At 49.9% G+C, this 22,824-nt stretch overlaps 1 protein-coding gene across 9 annotated transcripts in view; it reads right to left on the bottom strand.

Moving 5' to 3' along the window:
- Hdac4 (histone deacetylase 4) overlaps nucleotides 1-22,824 on the bottom strand; it is a 247,844-nt gene that overhangs the window by 32,016 nt on the left and 193,004 nt on the right. For 5 of the 9 annotated variants that reach the window (XM_040753010.1, XM_013122142.3, XM_040753009.1 and 2 more), the window contains 8 exons: nucleotides 20,213-20,329; nucleotides 19,924-20,122; nucleotides 17,475-17,713; nucleotides 11,228-11,482; nucleotides 8,492-8,678; nucleotides 6,755-6,888; nucleotides 3,094-3,214; nucleotides 494-540 (listed from right to left, as the gene is read on the bottom strand). In XM_040753010.1, the coding sequence (XP_040608944.1) occupies nucleotides 494-540; nucleotides 3,094-3,214; nucleotides 6,755-6,888; nucleotides 8,492-8,678; nucleotides 11,228-11,482; nucleotides 17,475-17,713; nucleotides 19,924-20,122; nucleotides 20,213-20,329 (1,299 nt within the window). The remainder of the gene's footprint in view (nucleotides 1-493; nucleotides 541-3,093; nucleotides 3,215-6,754; nucleotides 6,889-8,491; nucleotides 8,679-11,227; nucleotides 11,483-17,474; nucleotides 17,714-19,923; nucleotides 20,123-20,212; nucleotides 20,330-22,824) is intronic. The other 4 variants (XM_040753012.1, XM_040753014.1, XM_040753013.1 and 1 more) reach the window with 3 other exon arrangements.

Genomic DNA, 22,824 nt, shown 5'->3' with positions numbered 1-22,824 from the left:
CATTTGTGTCTCAGCCTGTTTCCCGAGTGACTAGCTGCCCCTGTGGCTATCACCACAGACCAGAGACTGCCTTACAAATGTCACCTGACTCACAGGTGTCCCACAGAGAACTCTGTCAGGAGTCCAAGTTAGTGAGTGGACAGAACAAACCCACTCTGCCCCAAGAAGCCTCTGTGGACGCCAGCACAGAGCTGCCGGGATGTAGGCTCCGAGGCAGTCTACACATTGGTGCACAAGAGCTGTGGCCTAGTGGGGCTCCAGATGCACTGTCAGACAACCTTCCCCAAAGAAAGGTGCCTGAGTCTGGTGAAAAAAAATGCTCCCGGCTCTCAGTTCCTTTGAAGCCCCACATGGCCCCGCCTGCCTCCTAGTACTGTTTATGGAAAACACCTGGCAGCCATTACCTACTCGAGAGAGCAAGGCAATGATTTCTGTGACCACTGGGGCTCTGAGAACAAACAGGACATTATTTACACATTAAAGAAATACTTACCCCAACACCACCACAAGGGAGCCTGACAAACACGGAGGTCAGCGAGCCTGTGGGGAGAAGATGAGGGTCAGAAGATCGGGGGAGCTTGGCTCTGGGGGTGCCCAGCCCTTAGAGCATGCTGTGGACCGGGGTAAGACGGTTCTCAGAACCCCCAGCTCCACTGCAAGGCTCACCACCAGACAACAAGTGGGAGCAGAGTGGCTCTGCCAGAGCCAGAGCGGAGCAGGCTCTCACGGTGAGGCAGCCACAGGAGTGGGGGCGGGCTCCCAGACATCGCACTGCCTAGAGATTCTGTGGGCAGTGAAGCTTGTTTATACCTGAGAGTGTTCCTACTAAAGCACAGAACCTCTTCCATTAAATGTTGGCAGATCTGGGAGTTAAGGGAGGTTCGCTGTGTCTACATGTCTGACTCAAGTTCCAACTATGGATCTGAGGAAACTAGCCCATTCCTGGCCGGCATCTCAGGGGCTGGCCCATGAGCCACTATGGGCAATGTAGGAACAAGGCCATACCTGCATATTCCTTGCCATTACCAGGCCTCAAATTCATATTGAGGAAACAGCACTGATGTGGCCTCTACTTCTTGCTGTTTCTTGAAGGCTAGGACCCTTGGGTCCTACCTGGGCCAGCTTCTTACCACTACTGCCCTTCTGCCTCAAATAGCTAAGCACCCACAGCCTAGGTTCATGGTTTGGTCCTTATTTGCATATACAAATATGGGAGGCAGAACAGGGGCATTAATGCATCTTTCCCCCAGAGACAGGTGGGCAGCAAGTAAAAATGCTCTAAACTTTGCATACACAAAGTTCCTGCAGTAGAGGGAAATCTTCGGGGGGTAAGAGCTGGCTCTGTAGGGGAGCTGGACAGGGTAGCTCCAAGTCAAACCAGTGTCTTACATGGTGGCTATCCGTTCCATAGACAACGAACACACAAAGAATGGGGACAGGGTAGGCAGGGAAAGCCTGGTCTTTGGAGGGGTGCAGACTACAACCCCCAGGGGCTGAGAAATAATGCCAAAGAATGAAATTCCTAGGCTGCAAATGTTTCTGTTCCTCCTGCTTGCCTGGCAGCCTGGCTGGGGGACAGTGACAGGAGGGAAGCAGAGCACACCCTAGCTCTCTGGAGCCTTGAGACATGTCACACAGTCCTACCGCTTGCTCTTCATCTCAGTTACTCCCGAGACCCTTGTGATCTGGCAAGAAGTACCTTGCAGTTCCAGCACAAACCCCCTCCCCCTCCCCCCTCCCTGGCACTACTGCTAGGACCAGGCATCACAACAGACTGGTCCTCTCCTTTCAGCTGGCCTTTTGTGCCATTCTGGGGAAACTGCCTCGGCTTGTCTTCCAGCCCAGGAACGTCTTCCTCTGGTGACCACGCTTTGGATTTTCACATTCTCCCAACACCCCTCCTCCTTCACTACTGCCCTGTCCAGTGTCTTCCCTCTTCAAGGACACTAAGTACAGCACTGGTCTCCAGCTGCTGGCAAGCACTGTCCTGTCTGCTCCTGACCTAGTGTGGAGCCCACACTGGCAGCTTAGGAGGGGCAGTGGCTTTGTAAATGCGGCCACCATCAGTTTTGAGTGCACTATTTGCGGAACTCGCACTGTCAGTGTCCTGCAGGGGAGTCCCCTGTCGTCTGACTGAGGGTGAAGGTGAGCACACAAGGGGTTCATTAGGGAAGTGTGGGTAGGAGAAGGACTTGGTACAGCTTAAGAACCCCCACTGTGGTACCAGGACCTGAAGTCAGAGTCCCAAGGACATCCTGATGGGGGATGTCCTTCTGTATATATGTTTCTCTTATTGGTTGATGAATAAAACACTGAATGGCCAGACAGAATGATAGGCAGGGCTAGGAGATGAGAAGGCTGGGGAGAGAGATAGCGAGATGCCATGGAGTGGAGGAAGGAGTAACAGGTCTGGACCCTTCTCTGATAAGCCAAGACCACATGGAAATACACAGATTATTAGAAATGGTTAATAAATTAAGACAGAGCTAGCCAATTAAGAAGCCCTAGCCATCAGCCAACAGTTTAATAATTAATTTAGCTTCTGTGTGTTTATTTGGGGCAAGGCAGCGGGACCTGGCAGGACAGAAAACTCCAGCAACAACCACCAACCCTTGCTCTGTCCTTATCCCCAATGGCTGTAGTCCTGGATCACTGCAAAGGCACTGTCTCTGAGCTGCTGGGCTCTGTGGGTAAGCCAGGTAGGCGATGCAGGATACACTAAGGTATTACATAGGGCCCCAGTTTGTCAAATCCTAGTTTTATTGGACAAAGACCTTAGTGATGAGGCAGACTAGGTCTATGCTAGCTATAACATGCCCATAGCGGGGGCTGACTGATAGGGCCAAGACACAGCTTCCTAGTCTGCAACCAATGGCCTCAGAGTGGCCAAGCCCAGGACTGACTCTCCATGCCTCTTATCAGTCTTCCAGAACTGACTGGAGCGCCAGGCTTCTCTGTACCCATGGCCTTGGCAGGAGCCAATCTTCTTGTCTTGGCAAGTCACACAGTGGCCCCAGCTGCAGGGGTCAAGGGGTGGAAACATCACTTGCAGGAGGTCAAACCTGGTAGGGATGTAAGGAAGGTCTCGAGTACCTAGAAGTTTCTTACTGTCCAGTTTCTGTCTGTTGAGAGGGTTTGTGCCATAGAGGAGTGTGTGGGCCTCCGAGTGCACTGTCTGCAGCTCTTCCAATGTGGCCTTGCGTCCACGGATGCACTGTGGGGTCACAAGGTAAGAACACGTGTTAGCTCAATCTCTAGTTCAGCAAGACCAGAGTCCCAGAGGGAGTGCAGTTCCATTATGAGGATGGGTATATGATGATTAGATTATTGAAAGGTAGAGACAAAACAGTACACAACACAATGCTTAACAATAGTTTTAGGGATGGCTGTTGTTGGCATATGCCTTTAATCCCAGCATTAGGGAGGCAGAAGCAGGTGGATCTCTATGAGTTCGAGGCCACCCTGGTCTACAGAGAGAGGGCCAGGATAGGCTCTAAAGCTACACAGAGAAACCCTGTCTTGAAAACAACCAACCAACCAACCAACCAACCAACCAACCAACCAACCAACCAACCAACCACAACAACAAAAAACAAACCCAATATTTTTAGGTGCTTTGCATTTGAATCTTAGTTTTGAAAACATTTTAAAAAGATAATTCTAGCTTTCAACATGTTACCCTTCACTGTCATACAAATGATTTCCAACAAGTTGTTACTTTACTTTCTGAAACTAGGGTCTGGGGTTAAAATAGCACAAGTGTGGGGCAAGCTGCCTAAGCTCGTTCTCAAGAGAACTCAAGCCACTGCTCCTAGTGTTCCCTCAATACCAGCTCTCTGTGGCCCGCCCTTAAGCATAGCAGACATACCCCAGTCTGTGCTTGCACTGGGAGAAGACTAGGAGTCCTGTGTTCCTCTGCAGTTGGTAAGCTCATCAAATCAACTGCTGAGCTACTTTCAGACCTCTAGAAACTAGCGGATGAGTGCCTGCTCTGCAGCTGAGGCAACCACTTAACTAGCTGGCCAGGAGGTTATGAAGCAGACATATATTTTATAGGGAAAGGTCTCCTTGGGGGTCAGGTGAAGGAAAGTCCTCCTCACTCAAGAAACTGTTGACAGAATCTGATCTCCCCTTCTTGACCATTTGTCTGGTCCCGCAGGTGCTGACCTATATGGTGAAACCAACGTTATGTGGCCCTGGTTCCGCAGGCTGGCAGAGAGGCTTGGGCCTACAGAGAAGACCTCTCTAGTTGAGCGCCAACATGGGTGAGACTACCCACAAGACCTCTAGCAAGTGCCTACCCAGAGTGAGGTACAGTCCAGGCTCCAGTTTCAGTGTCAGTAGTTGGGAGCCTTCGGAACAGCATAACATCACCTACTTGACTTCTGTGTTGGACATCAACTCTAATGACAGGGACCTAGGACTCAGGCTGCAACCAGACAATGGGGACCTGGTATGGATATGCGTTTGCTCTTGTGCTGAATTAAGAGAACAATTTCTCTGCACAAGGAGCTTCCGTGATGAGCTTCCCATGTTTGGACTAGGGTACTTACACCTAGGGAGCTTGTCAGAGTTTTTACTGGTGTCAATGGTTCTACACCCCATCTTGTCCTAGCCAAACCCTCCTGAGGCTCCTGCCAACTCTGCTCTGACCTCATAGCCTGCCATCTAAGAACCCTCTGCCAGTTCTCATCTCCATCTGCCATTGGCCCTGTCTCTCACACCTCCACAAAGGCACAATGGAAGGTGGGCTGGAGGGCTGTCCTGTTTTCTCAGATATTTCTGCTCTCATCCCTGCCTGGGTCTACTTGCTTTCTTGGTCGAGAATCTGCCTCACAGTCCCTGCCTGAGTATACTTTCCCGGGAGGGAACAAAATATTAGTGAATGCTGGCAACTGAAGGATGCCTCAGGGAAGCACCTGGATGGGCAGAATGGAAGGCCAATTGGAACAAGAGAAAAGAGTTTTCTTAGGGCTTGTGTACACAGGCCAATGCTGCCCCCCAGTGGCATAGCATTCTGGATAGATTCCCAAGGCAGGTAGGTGCCTCGGGTCTCACCTCACCCGTCACTTTTTCCTCCCACCCAGAGAGTCATCAGGAGCAGGTGTGGGCCTGATATTAGGACATCCCCAAAAGTGAGGTACAATTCGAGTGGTAAGGGACACCTGGGCCATGTGAGCCTTGGGGTGACCTAGCCTCGGAATACTCCGGTGTGTAAGGGAGGGCAGGTGGGCTCACAGGGAGGAAACAGATGGTGCTGTTTCACGAGGCACTTGAGACTCCTGTGCTGATGTGCAGACAACTTGAGGGCAAACCTAGAGGGGTTTTTCTAGTTGAAGAGAGGTCACGGCAGGTACTGAGGCAATCCTGTGGGTGATGCCAGGCCTGCTGCACAGATGGGGGAATGAAAACCCACCTGAATCTAGCAGCTTAGATTCAGCTGCTAGAACAGCACCAGAAATAGAGCCTGTCCCTGTGCCTGCCGTACCCAAACCCATCCTTCTTCCTCAGCATAGGACTCTTGAGTGCACAGGACCTGGAACTCTACACCTGCTGTCAGTCATGTGTGGAGAACCATGAGAGGCTGAACATGATCTTGGCCAGGGTCCTAATGCATGTGACCAGCTTTGCTGTGGCCAAATGTGGGGTACATAGTGGACCCCACTGGCAGGTAGGCCAGACATCATGAGAGCAAGCATGGAAGCTGGGGACATTGAGGACTAGTAGCCAGACAGACAACCCTACTAGAGCTTCCCAACATAGCTCCTGGCAGAGGGTCTGGCATAAAGAAACCACAGCAAAGCTAACTAGGTGGGGGGGGGGGGGGGGGTGAGAGGGAGACGCTTTCCATGTCTGCCACTGCCTCATGGAACCTAACATCTGAGGGAAAAAGGTCCAAAGCTCTCCACACATTCTTAGAGAAGCTTTGTGATGTAACATCTGAAGAACAGTATTTATGAGGCTGACAGGACATGTAGGCTGGTCTTCCCTCTGGGTCTTGGATCCTTCTACTGCATAAGTAGGGATGTGCACACTGCTCAGCCACAGGAGCATGCTGGGAAATAAATAGGAAGAGGGCAGGGATAGCCATGGAGAAGCAGCCTGGAACCGTGGGTTTGAGGAGCACAGCGCAGTGGGGGGAAGCTTCTATAGAAGACACAGAAGCTTAGGGAAGCAGCTTGGACTCTGCCATGAGAAGTCCCCAAAGGCTCATGGGAAGGAAGCTAAGCACCCAATATAGTAGTGCTGGCACTGTGGGTCCTGTAAGAGGTGGGTCTGGCTAAGGTGACGGGGAAACAGAGACTTCATCCTTACAAGTTACTACGGTTCAGGCCTATCTGACTAAATTAGTTCTCAAATGAACAGGACGTCACAGAGAAAGCCCAGCTCACACAGCAGTATCTTTTCTGCTTCTCTGTCAAGTTGTGGCTTAGTCAGGGGATTCTCACCAGATGCTGGTACCTTGGTTTGGACCCTCCAGCTACCAAAACTGTGAGGTGGTAAACAGACCTCTTTGCTTTATTAAAGCACAGGTATTCTATCACAACATAAGAGGTGCCAAGACAGGCTTCTCAGAAGCCCACAGACAGCATGGATGGGGATGAGGAGACACAGGCAATGCTTCCTGGACTCTCTCCATCACTATAATGTGAAAACGTACTGCCAGACACTGTGAATAGAGCAGGCCGGAGGCCATGTCCACGAGCAAGCAAGGCAGCAGGTGTTCCTCTATCACCGTAGAGAGGCTCCATACCTCACACTTGCCACGGAGCCCAGTCTCCTGCAGGCGGGACCAGATGCTCTGGATTCTCCCAGCATGCTCCGGGTGGCTGTTGGTGTTCCCACAGGTGCACTGATGCTTCAACATCAGCGTGTCATACACAAGGCCTGTAGTGGAGCAGAGCTGAAGTCAGAGCAGTGCCCAGGACTGAGCCAATCAAATGCCAGGAGGTGGTCCTGGGACAGCAGAATTCCCAGGAGGGAACAGAGCAGAGTTGGTTCTTGGTTCAAGTTTACCCTACCCCTTTCCAAGCTGATATAATAGGATCCAGATTAAAGTGAGTGAGAGACGGCAGTGCCCAGCATTCCAGCTCAGAAAGACTGCGGTTACACCATGAGGTCAAGGATTAAAAGGTGACAAGGGGTCTGAGTGGCCTCTGGGCTACACTGAATTCTAGGAATGACAGGTGCTGGCCCTTCAAGGCCTGTCTGCCTGGTTACTAACTAGGCTCTGCGTTAAGCAGGTCTGACGGGTAGGTACTGTCCAAGGTTACCACATGGTCCAGGCCAGCAGGAGTTTTGTGGCTTGCCAATAGATAACTTCCAGAGCATCGAACACAGGGTAAGAGGTGGCGTGTATGAGTTTACTCAAGAAGACACAAAAATAAATGGGAGCTGAAACCCATGTGTGAGATGCACAAACATGCCTATCTGAAATGAGCAAATACATGAACACAGCTCAGAAGCTGCTGACCACGGAAGTGTGTCAGCCATGACTGGTTTCACAGAGCCGCAGACAGGAAGGTCTCTTCTGATTAGCCACAGAGGGCATGGAGCACTGTTTACATGCAACTTTCCACCAAGGTATGATAGAGTTCCTGTATCTGAGCTGCAGCCCTTTAAGGATACATTAATTTCAACCAATGGTCAAGTGCTCATGGACAGAAAATTTTGTGGGTTTTGTGAGGTACAGTTTTAATTTTTTTGGAGTAATATTAATTTCTAGGTATTACTACTGAAACTTCTCCCTAAATAGGAAGTTTCCTTCTAAGAAAAGAACTTGGCTGTAGCTGCAGTGTTTTACAAGAAGACATTTTGTAAGACCCGTGAAGGATAAAGCCATTCATTTTCTTCATTAGGCAGAAATGTTAAATCAAAACGCTATGAAGAACCATCCTAGCTTCCCTGCTAGTCACTGCAGGGAACTACTGGAAGAGGTGATGTGGCCATATTGTGGGGACAGTTTTCTGTCCCTGCCTCTATGCTGCTGTTGTCCATACTTCTGCTGAGCTTGCTCCAGACCTCTGGACAGTTTAGGCACAAGCTAAGGGGCCACTGAGATATCATTTCCAGCCTATAGGGCAGGTGCAATGGCAGAGGCGAGAGAGGTCCAGAGTTAGTCCCTGCCCCAACAAAGCTCTCCACTAACCACTGTACAGGGTGCCACTGGGGTGCATGGCAATGCTGCTGTCCTAGGCTTGGCTTAGGGGAACACTTGCTATCGCTGCTGGCTAATAGTGGGCATCTCCATGATGGCACACAGGTGGAGGGAAGAGAGAAGGTGGTTTTCTGAGCTTGTGACCAGCCCCAGAATAACATCATCATGGTGTAGTGCCGTGACCGAGTGTGGTTCTCAGGCCTGGCATGGCACTGGTTGCTTATCTCTGGACAGCGTGACCTGGGTTCTTTCCAGATTCATCAGTGGTTTGCTCCACAGCCCCAGATTGCCCCTGCCCCCTGCCCCCACCATCAGCAAGAAGCTACAAGTTACCTGTGGTGAACCTTGGCTTGGTGGGGGGCTCCTGGACTGACATGGGGAAGGTGGCAGATGCTGGGGAGGATTGTGCCCGGGACAGAGGTCTGTGGCTGCCAAATGACACGGGGATGCCAGCAGCCTCCATAGATGCCTGGTAGTTCCTTAGCTGGTGGATCCTCTGCTGCTCCAGCAGGAGAGCTTGCTGCAGGGCAGGAGAGAGGGCCATTAGTGGCAGAACACTTCCCATTGCTCTGTGACACTTATTACACAGTCACCCCTAAACACTGACAGGCCTCTCCACTGTGGGACAACTAACTATCATGCCTCCTACCGTGGGGCATGATCTGAGTGGAATCATAGAAGAGAAGACACTTGGCATACTGGCCTGCTTAAAAGGATGATGGGATTTGCATCTCAAAGGCCTACAGGGAGGTGTGGTCCAGGTGGCGCTCTCTAAAGAGATGGTGAGCAGTGGTGGAGGGGCTGGCAGTAGACAGGGTCAGGTCCTCAGCTGGGAGAACCACTTCAGCCATAGAGAAAATGCAACAGTGAGTACACATTGCCACTCCTCCAGATTCTTCTGGCAGTCAAAGAGTGATTAATCTGTGCGCCAAACCCGGCAAGAGAGCCAAGACAGTCCAGAAGGGCCAGCTCTATACTATCTGATGTGTTCCTGCCTAGGTCTCCAAACACGCTAGCCTTCTCAAAATAGGAAAGCCAGAACTGTGGGGGACAAAAAGGCACATGTTACTAAGAGTTTAGGTGCCCAGGAAAGAGGACTAGGTTGACAAGGACACACTGTGGGGTTGGAAGAATCTGACTGGGTACCTGTGAAATATGAGGTCACCACTCGGGTGATTAGCTACACTGAGGGATGTGGACCCTGATGGGGACTCCAGGGACTGGCTGAGGTACATGTACAGTGGGAAGTGAACCAGATGGGTGGAATGAGGCAGAGGAGATTCCAAGGTTGACCCACCCAGAAGCTGCTCCTTGTGTATGAACAGAGGAAGCCACTTCCTAGGGCCCTGAGACAGCTGAAAAAAGGAACCATATCATCCCTTATCACTGCTGCAGGTTAAAAAGGAAGCCCGACTCCTTCCCATCCTCACAAACCTCGCCCCATGTGGAAAATGCCCCCTCCTGGGAATCAGGGCCCAGCCCTGGGATGTGGGCAGAGAGGGGAAACGTATCTAGATGCTTTAGTCTTTAGCAGACACAAGGGCCACAGTAGGGAGGCACAGCCCCTCCTGTAGTAGGGCCAGAAACACCCGTGCAGAAGCCGAAGGCCCACAGCCTCCCTAGCTTGCATCAAACCATTAAGCAGCTCACTCTCCTGAGCTGATATCTCCTCTGTGCACATCCACAAACTACTCTGTGTCCAAGGTCCCCATGAAGAAGTTTCACTGGTTCTCTAGAGTACACAGGAGTAAGGACTCCTAGGGACGATCTCATGATTGGATCATCTGGTGTCTATAAGACACCATTCCCAAAAGCAGCAACTAAAATATTCTGACACAACACTGAGTTTCGATGAGGGCAAGCAGGTATTGGCTTCCTCTGAGGGTATACTTCAGACACAACAAACATGTCCCCATGTCCCTTTGGGTCCATCAACCTGGGGCAGTGGACAGTGCCTGGCTCATAAGACCTATGGCATTCATCACCCTTTTAATTCTACTAGACTTTAAAGAGAGGTGGCTAAGTATTCCCAGAATCAAATAGGCCACCTTTGCATGAGACAGAGAAAAGCAGCAAAGTCAGGTGCTGGGGACAGACTACAGACCTATTCCCAATGTAGGTATTCATGAGAATCTAAGGCACTCTCATGCTATGGCTGCTTCCTAGCTGTCGGAGGAACCATCTGAGAACAGAAGTCAACAGGTGTCTTCTGGAAGAAACTTGCTGTTCTGGTATTTCAAATGCTATTGGAGAAGCATCTAGAGTGTCATGGGACTGATAAGGGGCTTGGTTGGGAGAATCCTGGAGTCCAGCAAATAGGAGTATATGCCCCAGGCATCAAGCTCTGCTTCTTGGGAATACAACTAGAGCCCACGACTCTGGATCCCCTGGCTTACCTGTCACCCCTGACGCAAAAGCAGCCTCCTTGGGGGTTCTCTGGCTTCTAATTCAGGGTTTCACATTCCCTGTCTGAATGTCCCTAGTTTTTCTAGACGAGTGCTGGTTTATCTTTCACTGCAAATTAATAGCCACTCACTGAGTGTCCTCTGTCTTTGACGGTCTGCTACTGTGTACAGTGCCCCAGACTTTACTGTCCTCTCTGAACCTGAAGGACAGTCAATTGAACAGCAGCACCAAAGTTCTAGGCTGAGCAGACCCTGACTCTTGTTACTGAGACATGGTGTTACTATGTAGCTCTGGCTGACCTGGACCAGGCTAGTCTTAAACTCATAGAGATCTGTCTGACTGTCTCTCCAGTGCTGGGAGTAAAGGTATACACCATCATACTCAGCTCCTTTTTGACTAACACTTTACCCCCCCTGTTCCAACTTTAGTGGCTAGCCTGAATCCCACCGATGCTTGCTTTTCTGTTACCATCTACCACCTCTCATTGAGTTTCCTGTGCCCCTATGTTCAAGAAGGTACATGAACACCTTCAGAGAGTGTATAGCAAACACACCCCACTGCCCAGGAAGGCAGGAAGATGGCCAAGGCCAGAACAGTGAGTGAGTGTGATTCAGAGGATGGAGGGAGAAGCTGAGTCAGTTGCCTGCTCTCCCCATTCCACACCTGTCTGAAGAGCAGCTCTTGCTCAGTGGCTGGACGCTGGCTGGGGTCTGCCTCTCGAGTGGGCTCCACCTCCTCCTCTTCACTCTCAATGGGCTCCTGCTTCACCTGCACACCAGCTAGGGAGGGCTCCTTCTGCCCAGGGAGCCGGTCTAGGTATGGCTCATCTAGCAAGGCCTGGTGCTCACGGAGCTCCTCTTCCGTCTCCTCAGGGTGGCTCTCAGGCTGCCGGGGTGGCTCACTGGGTTTGGAGATCATCTGCAATGCAAAGGACATAAAGGAAGTTAGGACAGTCAAGGATCTAGAACAAGCTCCTCCATTCCACAGGACAGGTATGCTCTACCAAGAACTTGTGTGACCCAGGGCTGGCAAGTACCATTTACCCACACAACATGGACCCCAGCATCATCTTAGATGCACAGGAAATGATGCTTGGGGTTAAGGCCATGTGGCCTGCAGACAGGTACTAGGAGTTGAGTGTTTATGCAGGTATTCTGTGTGCCAGGACAGCAAAACTAAGTCAGGCTGAAGGCTGTAGCTCATTGTGCAGAGGGAGTAAAGGTGAGCAGGAGAGAGGCCAGGTGAGTAGCCAGGGCTGCTGAGACAACATCCTCCCCAGATGCCGCCTGGCTGGACATACTATGGCTTCAGGATAAGGGCAATAGAGCCAGACATCCACTACTCTGCAGTGAGTACAGGACTGGGAGGGTCCAGCAAGTTCTCAGAGGCTGCCTCTCAGAAAGTGTGCAGCATCAGTTTGGGGGTACCCTGTCAGAAACACATGCCAAGCTCCCCAACTAACTTTTATGAAGGTCCCACATGGAGGCACGATGTCTCCAATTTGGTTCTCAAAGCCTAGCATGCTGGAGATCTTATTCCTAAAACCCCAAGACACAAAGGCAGACGGGTAGAAGGCTGATGGACGAACTCTGTGGGACATAGGACAGTGACAGCAGCACTTGTCTTGTACCTTAAGCATTCTAAGTGTGCACATGCATACAATGGGATGACTGGGTGAAGTCCTAGACATGTTAACTAGCATGGCTGAGATCATGTCACATTGTACACATGCAGACTGGCATACTGTAAATGGCCCATGTCAATTTAGTGAGCTGTCAAGCCTCTCCTCAGCTGATGGGAAAGGCTTGGCAAGCAGGCTTCAACAAAAGCACATCGTTAAGTATTTGTTCTGCTTCACAGATGCGTCAATGCCACCTTACTCCTGTGTACCCCAAACTCCTAACTCTGGCTCCGGGTGGGGGAAGGGCAGGTGACATCATTTTGGCAAACAGTATGTCTTTCCTGCACCCTACTCTCCCCAGCACCAGGACCTCTAGAACAGGCTTCCATTGCACAGGGGGCATAGGTGTAAAGAGGTAGCAACAGGGCTATGAATGCAGAGGCAGACCACGGTGATCAGAACATGGGAGAGGGCTCAAAGTTCTCCACCCTTTGGCCCTGGGTGGAGACCAGAAGGGAAGTGAGGGTAGAAAGGCTGGAGAGGCTGAAGTACAAGCACTGTGATGCAAAACACAGCAACTAGAGATAACCACCTTCAGGAGTACTAAGTAGAGGCAGAGGTAGAAAGATAGGTCTAGAGCATAGTATGTCCTGCCCCAATGCTCAAGCAGTCAGGGAACAAAACTGAGGTCCTTTCTCCTCCCTCTCCAACTATGCCCCCCAACACAGACAGACAGACAGACAGACAGACAGACAGACAGGCACGCACGCACGCACGCGCACACACACACACACACACACACACACACACACACACACACACACACACACACACACACAGAGACGAAGGAGGAGGAGAGGGTAAAGAAAGGTGGAGAATGGTATTGTCCCTGTATGGCTGGCCCACCCAAGGTGACTGGGCCCTCAGGAACTCAGGCCACTGTAAATGCTCAGCTCTCAGTGGTTATAAGTGACCACGGAGAACAGCCCATGATGGATTGGAACCCAGGTCCCTATCTAGGGTGGCATTAGAAAACATAACAACTGTGACAGGTGGAGGCTGTCACAGGCAGGATGCGAGGTGTCTTCCGAAAGGAGGAGGCAGGACAAGTGTGCTGTGCACAGGCAGGCTCCATTACTGGGTTTGTTCAACGTCATCTCTATGCTTCAACACTGAAGAAAGATGTCAGAGAGCACATGTAGCCCTCACCTCAGCATCTATGGCCCTGCTAAAGGGGAAACAGTCTTTCCTTGATATGTTTAGGGGGACAGCTGAGCCCAGTGACCACCAAAACAATGGGTGTTTTAGGGCCCCACAGTTGACTCCTAACAACTTTTGTGCCCTTCTGGCTTGGGCATGTGCTGTGTTCTGTTTGGCGTCATGGCTCCTCAGTGTCCCTATACTATCCAGGGTTCTGAGTACCCTCTGTTTCTCAGAGGTTGGAGTTCCAGGGCTGCACTGAACAACATCCAATTTTCCTAACGGCTGGAGTCTGCTGAGTTAATGTAGGCAATACTGAAAGTGACACATAAGGCAAAGGAATGTCTCCTTAGAACGCTTGGACAGGGCTCCTTTTCGCTGCCTTTTCATCTCAGTGCTGACTGACTGTGGCTGAGGAGGGTGCCTCTGGGAAAGTAGGCTGAGTGTTCACATCAGTACACGTTTGTAGGGCTCCTCTATTTGCTATGCCTGATGCTGGAAAGCCTTCAGGCTTCTTGCTTTTGGTTTCTTGTCCTTTCATATATTAAGTGGTCCCCACTACCAGGAGGGGCTTCCCTGCTTCCTCTCCACATTGGGTACAGGTTGCTGACAATGTGGGAGCTCACTGGTGTCACACAGGCATGTCTATAGCTTTGGTAGGGGCCAGGCAGGCAGGAACTCTAGAGCTGAGAGCAGGGAGGCTCTCAAGGGGCCACGGCTTGGCTAGGCTTCCCTCCAGAGGGTGCCTATGAGGGATGCTGCCATGGCAACAGGGGCCACTCAGAGCGCTGTCAGTGATGCAGAACAGGTCCATGGCCTGCAGTGGGTGAGTCGCTCTGCTCAGCACTGACGCAGGTGCTGGTGCAACTAGTCTTCATGAGCTATAGTCACAAGCAGGGATAATCTCTCTCCCTCTTTGAAATTCAGCTCTGCTTCCTGGCCACAGAGACCTGATCTTAATGCAGAGCTGGTTTGGGGAAGCAAACCTGGCCTCGGGTAATATGACAAGAGAAGTCAGGGGGAAGGAAAGCAGCAGCTTGCCAACATATCAGTTCCTGTGGTCCAGAGTCCTCTTGGACATCAGCGCCCTGCTTTACCAAGGGACGAGAACATACATATTACCATATCCAGAACAGCAGGATAAAAATACCAGACTAGAGTTCAGAACTCTGAATCCCACTGGCAAGTGCAAGGAATTTAAAAACTATTGAATACTTTCATAAACAGACCACCCCCAGGAGTCAAGTTCTCATATTCAAGAGAGAGTAAGACTCCATAAGGCCAACACTTTGCCTGCACAAAGATCAAGTGATCTTGTAGACCCAGCATTGCTGCAAGAACTGCTTTCAACAATGGGGAAGATACAGCTCATTACCCCTTTTCCATGGAAAGAGGAAGCACATGTATGATCACAACTTCCCACTTTTTGAAACAAGGCAGCAGCTAAAGGAGTGCTTCCCTGCCAGGCTGAACTCATCCCGTAGACTTCCTTCCCTGGAAGGTTTCTCCGCTTAGCATGCCTTTATGAAGCACATTAATGTGGGCACAGTGTGCGTGTCAGGAGCCAATACTCAGTCAGGTACTCTGGCTGCCAATCCAATCCCCAGGAGTCAAGAGAGAAGCTAGTTCAGGAGCCCTCAGAAAATGGGCACAAAAGACTGCTGAAAACACAATGCTAGAATGAGTAACGACTCATGTCATATCTTCAGAGCACTGGTACTTTCATGGCAGCTGGATGCGCAGTGGGCAGCGAGCCCAGCTGTGGTCCCCACTGTCAGGCAGGGTGTGGATGGCCCTCAGGGAGCAAGCTTCTCACAGAGCAGGGCAGGAACACTGATGCCAGATAGCACAGAGAACATCATTGTCTTCCTGGGCGTTGCAGGAAAACATTGTATAAACATTTCAATCAACTGTCATTTGCTATCACAAATCAATCATGTAACAAACCCCAGTGAGATTACCCAGCTTCTGAAGTCATCTTCAAGAATATGTCACACGTGAATGGGTGTTTCCTGTCTTCAAACCTCCTACCACACCACTCAGGTAGTGACATAATGAAATTAATAAGCCTAGGCTGGCATTAGAGAGATGGATATGAAAGTGCTTTTGACACCTGGGAGTATACATACTTGGCAGGAGCCTGTCTCACCCTCAGGCAAATGCCTTTCCTGTGCAAACGGCAGTTATGTCTGGAGCTCCTAACTTCTGACACACTCAGAGTGCTGGGCATAAAAGTTGTCGGCTAAGGGACTTGGGACTGGGGAACTGATAGTATTGTGCTTGACTGGCAGGTGGGGCCTTGCTGGACCTATGCTGGGCATGTGGTCTGCAGCAACTTTCTTGTGAAACCAGCTTGATCCTGGACCTCTCAGCTCACAGCACAGATCAGGGTGGGATGGGTGGGGACAGAAGCCACTTGTCATTCCTCTGTCCTGGGAATATGTGGAATTAGGCCTCTGAAGACGTCTTTGAACTAGAGACTCCTCTGTACATGCCTGATCTTCCAGGACAGTCTCTCATCCTTGATCCTTTCCCACCTTCCATAGGGAATCCACAGAAGGCTTGGACCCCGACAACAGGCAGACGATGGGGTGCCTTCATCTCAGTCCTTTCTCATTTACAGTTTCCTGTGCTCAAATCAACATTAAAAATATTAAACAGGAAATTCTTGAAACAAATAATTTCTAAGTTTTGAGCTGTATACCATGATGAAACCTTGTGCTAACCCACTCTGCCCCAGAGGATGGGCACCAGCGGTCCCAGTGCATACACACGGCATGGACCACTCTCCTAGGTGGTAGGCAGCCACTTCGATTCTCAGTTTGGCTGTTGTTCACAGGGTTCTGTACTTCCTAGTTTCTGGCACATACTGAGTATTCTTGAATGTATCCCACCTCAGATATTGAGAATAAATGTAATCCATAAGTCCTAAAATCCACATTTTTAAATTGAACAGCAGAGTACTTTACAGACTCTGTAACCTAGCTTGAGAACATTTTCATTACCCTTAAACATACATAAATTCTGTAGCTCTTGACAACCACTAACTTAATTCATGTCTCAAAGGCAGCAGTTTTCATCCTGTGGGTGGTGACCCCAATGGGAGTTGAGTAACCTTTTCACAGGGGTTGAGTATCAAATATTTGCATTATGATTCATAACAGTAGCAAAATTACAGTTATGGAGTAGCATGAAATAATTTTATGGTTTGGGGGTTACCACAACGTGAGGAACTGTATTAAAGGGTCACAGCATTAGGAAGGTTGAGAACTGCTGGTCTAAGGCTTTGCCTATACCTGTGAGTGAAATATATAGCAGGGTCCATTCATGACTGGTCCCAACCACCAGGTTTTTGGGTCTATACATGCTGCAGGACCCCATGACAAGAGAGGTGTGTTCTGTCATCTGTCACCACAGGATGTCACCTGGGGATGTTCCATCCACCATCTGGCTGCTATGAGGACAGCTGCTGGGCTGTTTGCAATACACTCATCGGAGCTGATAGTAAAGTTACCCAACTGACACATCTGATGGGAACAGACTAAGCCCCTCCATTTCTCTACTTGACAGGACCTGGTACTAACTTTTCCCAGGCTTCCACCTGTAGATGGAGCTGAGAGACTCTGGACAGTCTGTGAGTGCACAGACCCCTACAGAACATCTGGTCTCAAGCTGCCTCTGATGGTGCAACTCCTACAGTTAAGCAACTGCAGGTGCCAGGTGACTTGAAAAATATGCTTCAGGGACTTGGTGCCATTGTAAAGTTGTGGGCCTGAGGTTAAGGTTTGCTTAAAGATCTACTTGGCAAATGGCTTTAGAAAATGCCTATGAGAACTGCCCATGTGGACTGCCCCACACAGCAATGCATGGCCTCCTGCACGGCTATGGCCCACTGTGAGGAAGGCTGTGAATACATTTGCACAGCAGCTCCCCACAACAGCACAGTTTCCTGGGCTCCAGACCATGCACCAGAACATGTGCTTTGTGTCTTCCCTCCCCAGCTTTGGCCACTCGAGGTCAGTAGAGGGGCAAGGCATATGGCATCTGGCTCTAGGTGAGCAGTCCCAAAAGGCATCTGGGCAGACCCACCTTGCTGAGGTGCAGCTGCTGCTGCTGGAACTGTTGCTTGTGCTTCTCCAAGAACTGCTGGTGCTGCTGCTGAATCACCAGGTGCTGCAGGGCCTGTGCGTTCTGCGGCAGGGGTGCTGACTGCGTGCGCCCCAGGGGGCGGTGCTGCCGCAGCTTGTGAATAGATGGGGACACCCTGTCCGCACCAACCAGGGACTGTGTGTGGAGGGGCAGTGCCCCCAGGCCTGAAAGATACCAGTCTGAAGATAATATGGAGGAAAAAAAACAGCAGAGGGGAAGAGGGAGAAGAGAGGGGAGAGACGCTGTTGAGTAACCAGTGGAGAAAACCACATGCCTGCCAGCCCAGGTGCCTTCTATGAAACATGACTGTCTGCAAACAGGTCCAATTCCAGCTACAGGATGTAAGCCTGGAGCCTGAGCTTCAGGGGGGGCAGAGTGTAATTTGAAAGCAAGGCAACCTGAAGATTCCATTGGTACAGGTTCTCCAGGAATTCTGTCAGAGGAGCGCTCCAAAATTGTGGCAACAGCCTAGCATCAGCCTACCACACCTCTCACAGGTATTCCAGAGGATGGCTCTTCTAGCTTCCCCACACATCCAATTACCAGAGAGAAGCACAGTTTGCAGCTGACCTGTCCAAACTGAGACAAACTGACGCCTAGGCACTGTCCAGACCTCGAGCTTCAATGGATTCCACCACAGGAGACTTCACTTTGTATCAAACACAGAGTGGTATTGGGAGAGGAAGGGAGGGAGGCACAGGGAAGGAGGCAAATCTTCTCTAGGGGCACAAGAGAGGGGCTTCACAGAGAGCAGGCAAGTTCAGGGGCGCAGCACAGCACAGCACAGTATGCAGACGGTGTGGAGCAAAGGCAGCAGCTGCAGGACAGTGGGCAGACATGAGCTCAAAGCAGTGGGAAGGACCTAAAGAAGAATGTTGGCTTCCACATATATCCTCTGCTCAGTCTGCCCAGGAGGAAGACCGTGGTGAAGGCTGGCGTCTGTGCAAAGAGCTGACCCCTTGGCCAGTGGGCATTGTCCTAAGATGAGCAACTCTGGTCTCATAAATAGTGGGATGCTGTACTACTACTCTGGCTTGAATGCTCACAGGCTTGGGCACTACACATAGTACCATCTGTTATTGCTCTAGACAATAGGGAACTTGGACCTCTAAGGACAGTTATGGCTGAGCAGAAGAAACCCTGTTCAGGAGACTCCTTTCCTCAGAAAACAGAAGAAACCCAATGAGATGCAGCATCAGGACCACACGACATGGAGGAGGCAGGGAACTAGGAAGAATGGGTGGAACTTCTGGGGGAAGAGTGTGCAGGCTGATGTCAGTCATAAAGACAGTCCTGACATCCCAGCACTTAGGAGACCGAGGCAGGAGAATCAGAGTTTGAGGCTAGCCTGGACAACCATGTAAGATTAATTATTAAAACAGTAACAAAGGACCAAATAAGTAAACTGACAAACAAAAACCAAAACCACCAATCCAATCCAATATAAAGGAAACAGCCTCAACCAGGAGACCAGCGCTGCCAACCAGGCTGCTGGGTGTCAGATGCTGCCTATGGGAACTGAGTCTTTCCGCGTCATCACTCTGTGCCAGCATCTCACTCACAGGTGGGAAGATGAAGCCCATAGTGAGCGGTTTCCCAGAGAACAGACAGGAAGGGGCCTGAGCATAATGAAAAACCCATGGTCACCGGGACACTGTTCTCCAGAGCAGTGGCAGGGGTGTCCATTATGTCTTAGAGGATACCAGCGGCTGGAAATGCTGTTTCTGTCCAGATCACTGGTTTGGGAGAGCCAAGTGCACACTGGAGATGAGACAGCACCAGGCAGAACACAATACCTAGTGCTACAGATGGACTCATACAAGCAGGTGGGGTACTCCAAAACACCAGCCAGAGGCTGGCCCAGGGGAACATGGGAACATGTACAAGCCAGTCCTAAAGTTGCTCTGGCTGTGATTCTGAGTGAAGCAATAGCTGTGAGGAAGTCACCCACAGACCTAAGGATGGCATACAGCTGGGGAAGGCCACCAATAGGTAGGGTTCTGTGTCATTTCTGAAACAGTCTTTTTTAGCACATTACTAGGTAAACTGTACAGGTTTCCTATCTTTCTCTAACTTGTATTTTTCTAAATGTAATCATCCTCAAGCAAGAACAGAATCAGGGGTCTGTCCAGGTCAATTCTGAATTTCATGCACTGGCTTCCTTGAGCTGCAGGGAAACCTGTCTGAGGGAGAGCAGGAGGCTAAACAGAGGGCATTGGCATTGACTTCTACCCCTTGGTCAGCTTCCTAAGCAGGACACAGAGCCTTGTAAGAGCTGAGGTAGGTATCACAAAACAGGGACCCATAGAGTGACTACTGTTGTGTGGGCTACATGAGGCCAATGAGACTGGCCAAACTGCCCAGAGACCTAGCTATGGTTCTTACTTACCTGTGACAAGGGGTGTCTGGGTGGGTGCCTGCTCCAGCAGGACCATATGCTGCAGGAGGGGGTTGTGAGCTGCTCCACCATCCCGCTCCAAGGGCGAGGTGCTCAGGTACGGGGTGAGGTGGGTGCCAGGGAACAAGGAGATCCGCTGCTGGAGGGCTGGGAGAGCAAGTCTCTCAGTATCCTGCTGGCCCGCTGCACCCTGAAAGGTACAACCAGGATGTTCTTCAGGCTGTGGGGACTGGGGCAGACAACCACCCCATGTCATCCAGACCCATGGAGACCAACTTACAGCAGCAGGGCCTGTGGCAGGAAGCCCCAAGGTGATGTTGGGTAAGGATGGAGACGTGTAGAGAGGGAGTGGGGCAACAGAACCTTCTCGAGTCACGAGTCTGTGTGCCAAGCTCGTCTGTAGGCAGAAGACATTTTGACTATCAGAGTCTGCCACAGGTGTTTCAACACAATTAGCACATCCAGAACTGCACGGGAGGGTCACTTACAGTCTGGGGTGCTGACATGTAGTAACTGCACGGGAGTTAGTACCTGAAGCAAAAACAGGCTGCACAGACGGTGGCCTTCAGAAAGCATGCCACAGGTACAGAATCAGTGTTCCTGTCCCTGAGGTTTCCCTCCAAATGAGCTCTTGCTGCCTTGTTTGCTTTGGTTCAATCTGCCTACTTACCATAAACCTATGGGCAGGAGATTTAGGACAACGAATTTAAAAATATTTTTGTGGCTAGACTTTTTCTAAAAATGACACTAAAAGCAGAAACCAAGGAGAAAGTTATTGATGAGCAGGAAAAACCATTCTTATATAAGAGGTAGATAATGGTGACAACAGGACCTGCAATGTACAGAAAAGACAAAAGACTAAAATAAAAAGAATTTGTCAATCAAAGACCAATTAACATGAGAGTAGAACTCAATAAAGACAATGACAAAAGAATCCATATTAAGGGAAATGAAAGAAAATGCTTAACTTTATCAGTGACCAAAAACCATATTTACCAAGTCATCAAACTGGCAGGCTTTCTAAAAGCTCAGAAAAGCTGAAACACATGGCCGTGGGATTATACACAGCTGTACTTTCTGCAGACTGATTTGGCAATCTGCGTTTGGAAGCCTTAAAAGGTGAGTTGTTCTTGATTGAGAGACTCCACTTGAGGATGCAGTGGTTAAGAAACAGTCCTAAGGAAATGGCTCGCAAGCACAGAAGACAGCCACAGGGTCATTTAAGCAGTCACATGATGGCAGCAACATGTGGCTTCAGTCATGCTAGTCATAGGGTTAGGTTACAACTTGGTATAAAATTAGTATAGGAGCTACAATTAAGTTAGTTAGTTAGGCTTAGATTAGTTTTAGACCTAGTTGTAGAGTTTGGACTGGAGGTAGGGTTACAATTTCATTTAGGGCTGGTGGTGTGTGAGCTAGGATTAAGTTAGGGTGAGAGCTGGGGTTTGGGTTAATATTCATGTCAGGTCTACAGCCAGTGTTGGGTTTAGGGTGGAGGGTTTAGTGCTAAGGTTAGAATTAGGGCTATGTTTAGAGTTAAGGCCAGGGTTAGAGTCAGTCAGTACTTGGGTTAAGTGTGGAGCTTTAGCATAGTGTTGGTTTAGGTTTAGGTTTTAGGTTTAGCATAGGGTTAAGGTTTTGGATACACTTAGGGCTAAGTTACAGTTAGTGCTAGAGTGAACACAGACTGTTACGTCTAGGATTGTAGTTAAGGCTAGTTTTCTACGATTTCTGTCTGAGATGGTGGTGGGACAGGTCCAGCTGTCTGGAGTGCTCTAGTATGTGCTCTATCTACTCTTTGCAGGTACATGGAGAGGCCCTGCTCAGAAGAACAGTGTTTCATCTCCACCTCTACATGCTGGGCACCTCAATGCACACCAAGTGAACACACAAATGAGACTATGGGATGCTGGTTCCTTTGAGGCAGGTATATGTAGGCATTATGTGGTATTTCCCATGAAGAAACCATCCCATTGTCTCTTAGTTCTTTTAGTGTACTATGTAATTAAGGCCAGGAAACAGTCTTAGCATAATAAAATTTCAGTCCTGGGGGGTAAAACAGTACCTAAGCTGAAAGTTTTTGATGAACAAAGGTCACATGTCTGTATCCCTGGCCTGAGAACAATTTCTCCCTTCCTGCAAAGGCATAGGTGGCCACTTTCCTAGGGTTCATGTCAGAGTCCCTGACTTACATGATGCCTTGGGGAGTCACCTGGAAGCTGTGCACTTTGACTGATTGCCTCAGGGTTGTGACAGGAGACAGGCAGGAAAGCTGCCTTATATGTGCCAACTGGCCCAGACAAGGGCTCTAATAGCTACCATGAGGTTTGCTAACAAAGTTCCTGCACACACAGTGTAAGTAATTATCACAGGGCTGTGTGTATGAGTGTGTGTACTATGCATGTGTCAAAAGTAAAAAGCAATTTTAGATCTCACTCCAGGGACGATGTTCTAGCTGTCATGGAAAGCAGGACTGCACAGCATCGTGATAAGCTGAGAACAAACAAGCAGAGCTTCTAATGTTTACAAAGGTGTAATTTCTTTTAGCACTCAGGTGGCTGCTTAGCCCACTTGCTTGTGGAGCTAAAGAGACTTGCTTGGTTATGCTTAGTTGCTTACATAAAACATGGATATTTGTGGGGTCTCCTGTCTTTAGGCAGAGCACAGGAAGAACCCCTCAGAACACTGTCCACTACAGGATGGGCTTGTTAGCTTCCTGGGAGTGCTGTAGTTCCTTTGTGAATCGGGGCCAGTGGTCAGAACCTGAGCACACCTTGCAGGAGTGTGAGCATGTGCGGTCTGTAATGAGAGGTGTGTTAGATACCAACACTTCTGCAGCAAGAGGTCTTTGGGACACAGCTGAGAATCCCTAAGGACCCCACCATGCATAGC

This window comes from Mesocricetus auratus, unplaced genomic scaffold (genome assembly GCF_017639785.1).
Source record: "Mesocricetus auratus isolate SY011 unplaced genomic scaffold, BCM_Maur_2.0 Super-Scaffold_100010, whole genome shotgun sequence".
In the NCBI taxonomy this organism is placed as follows: domain Eukaryota; kingdom Metazoa; phylum Chordata; class Mammalia; order Rodentia; family Cricetidae; genus Mesocricetus; species Mesocricetus auratus.
The sequence above is the reverse complement of the archived record's forward strand: the minus strand, read 5'-3'. Positions and strand labels throughout refer to the sequence as shown.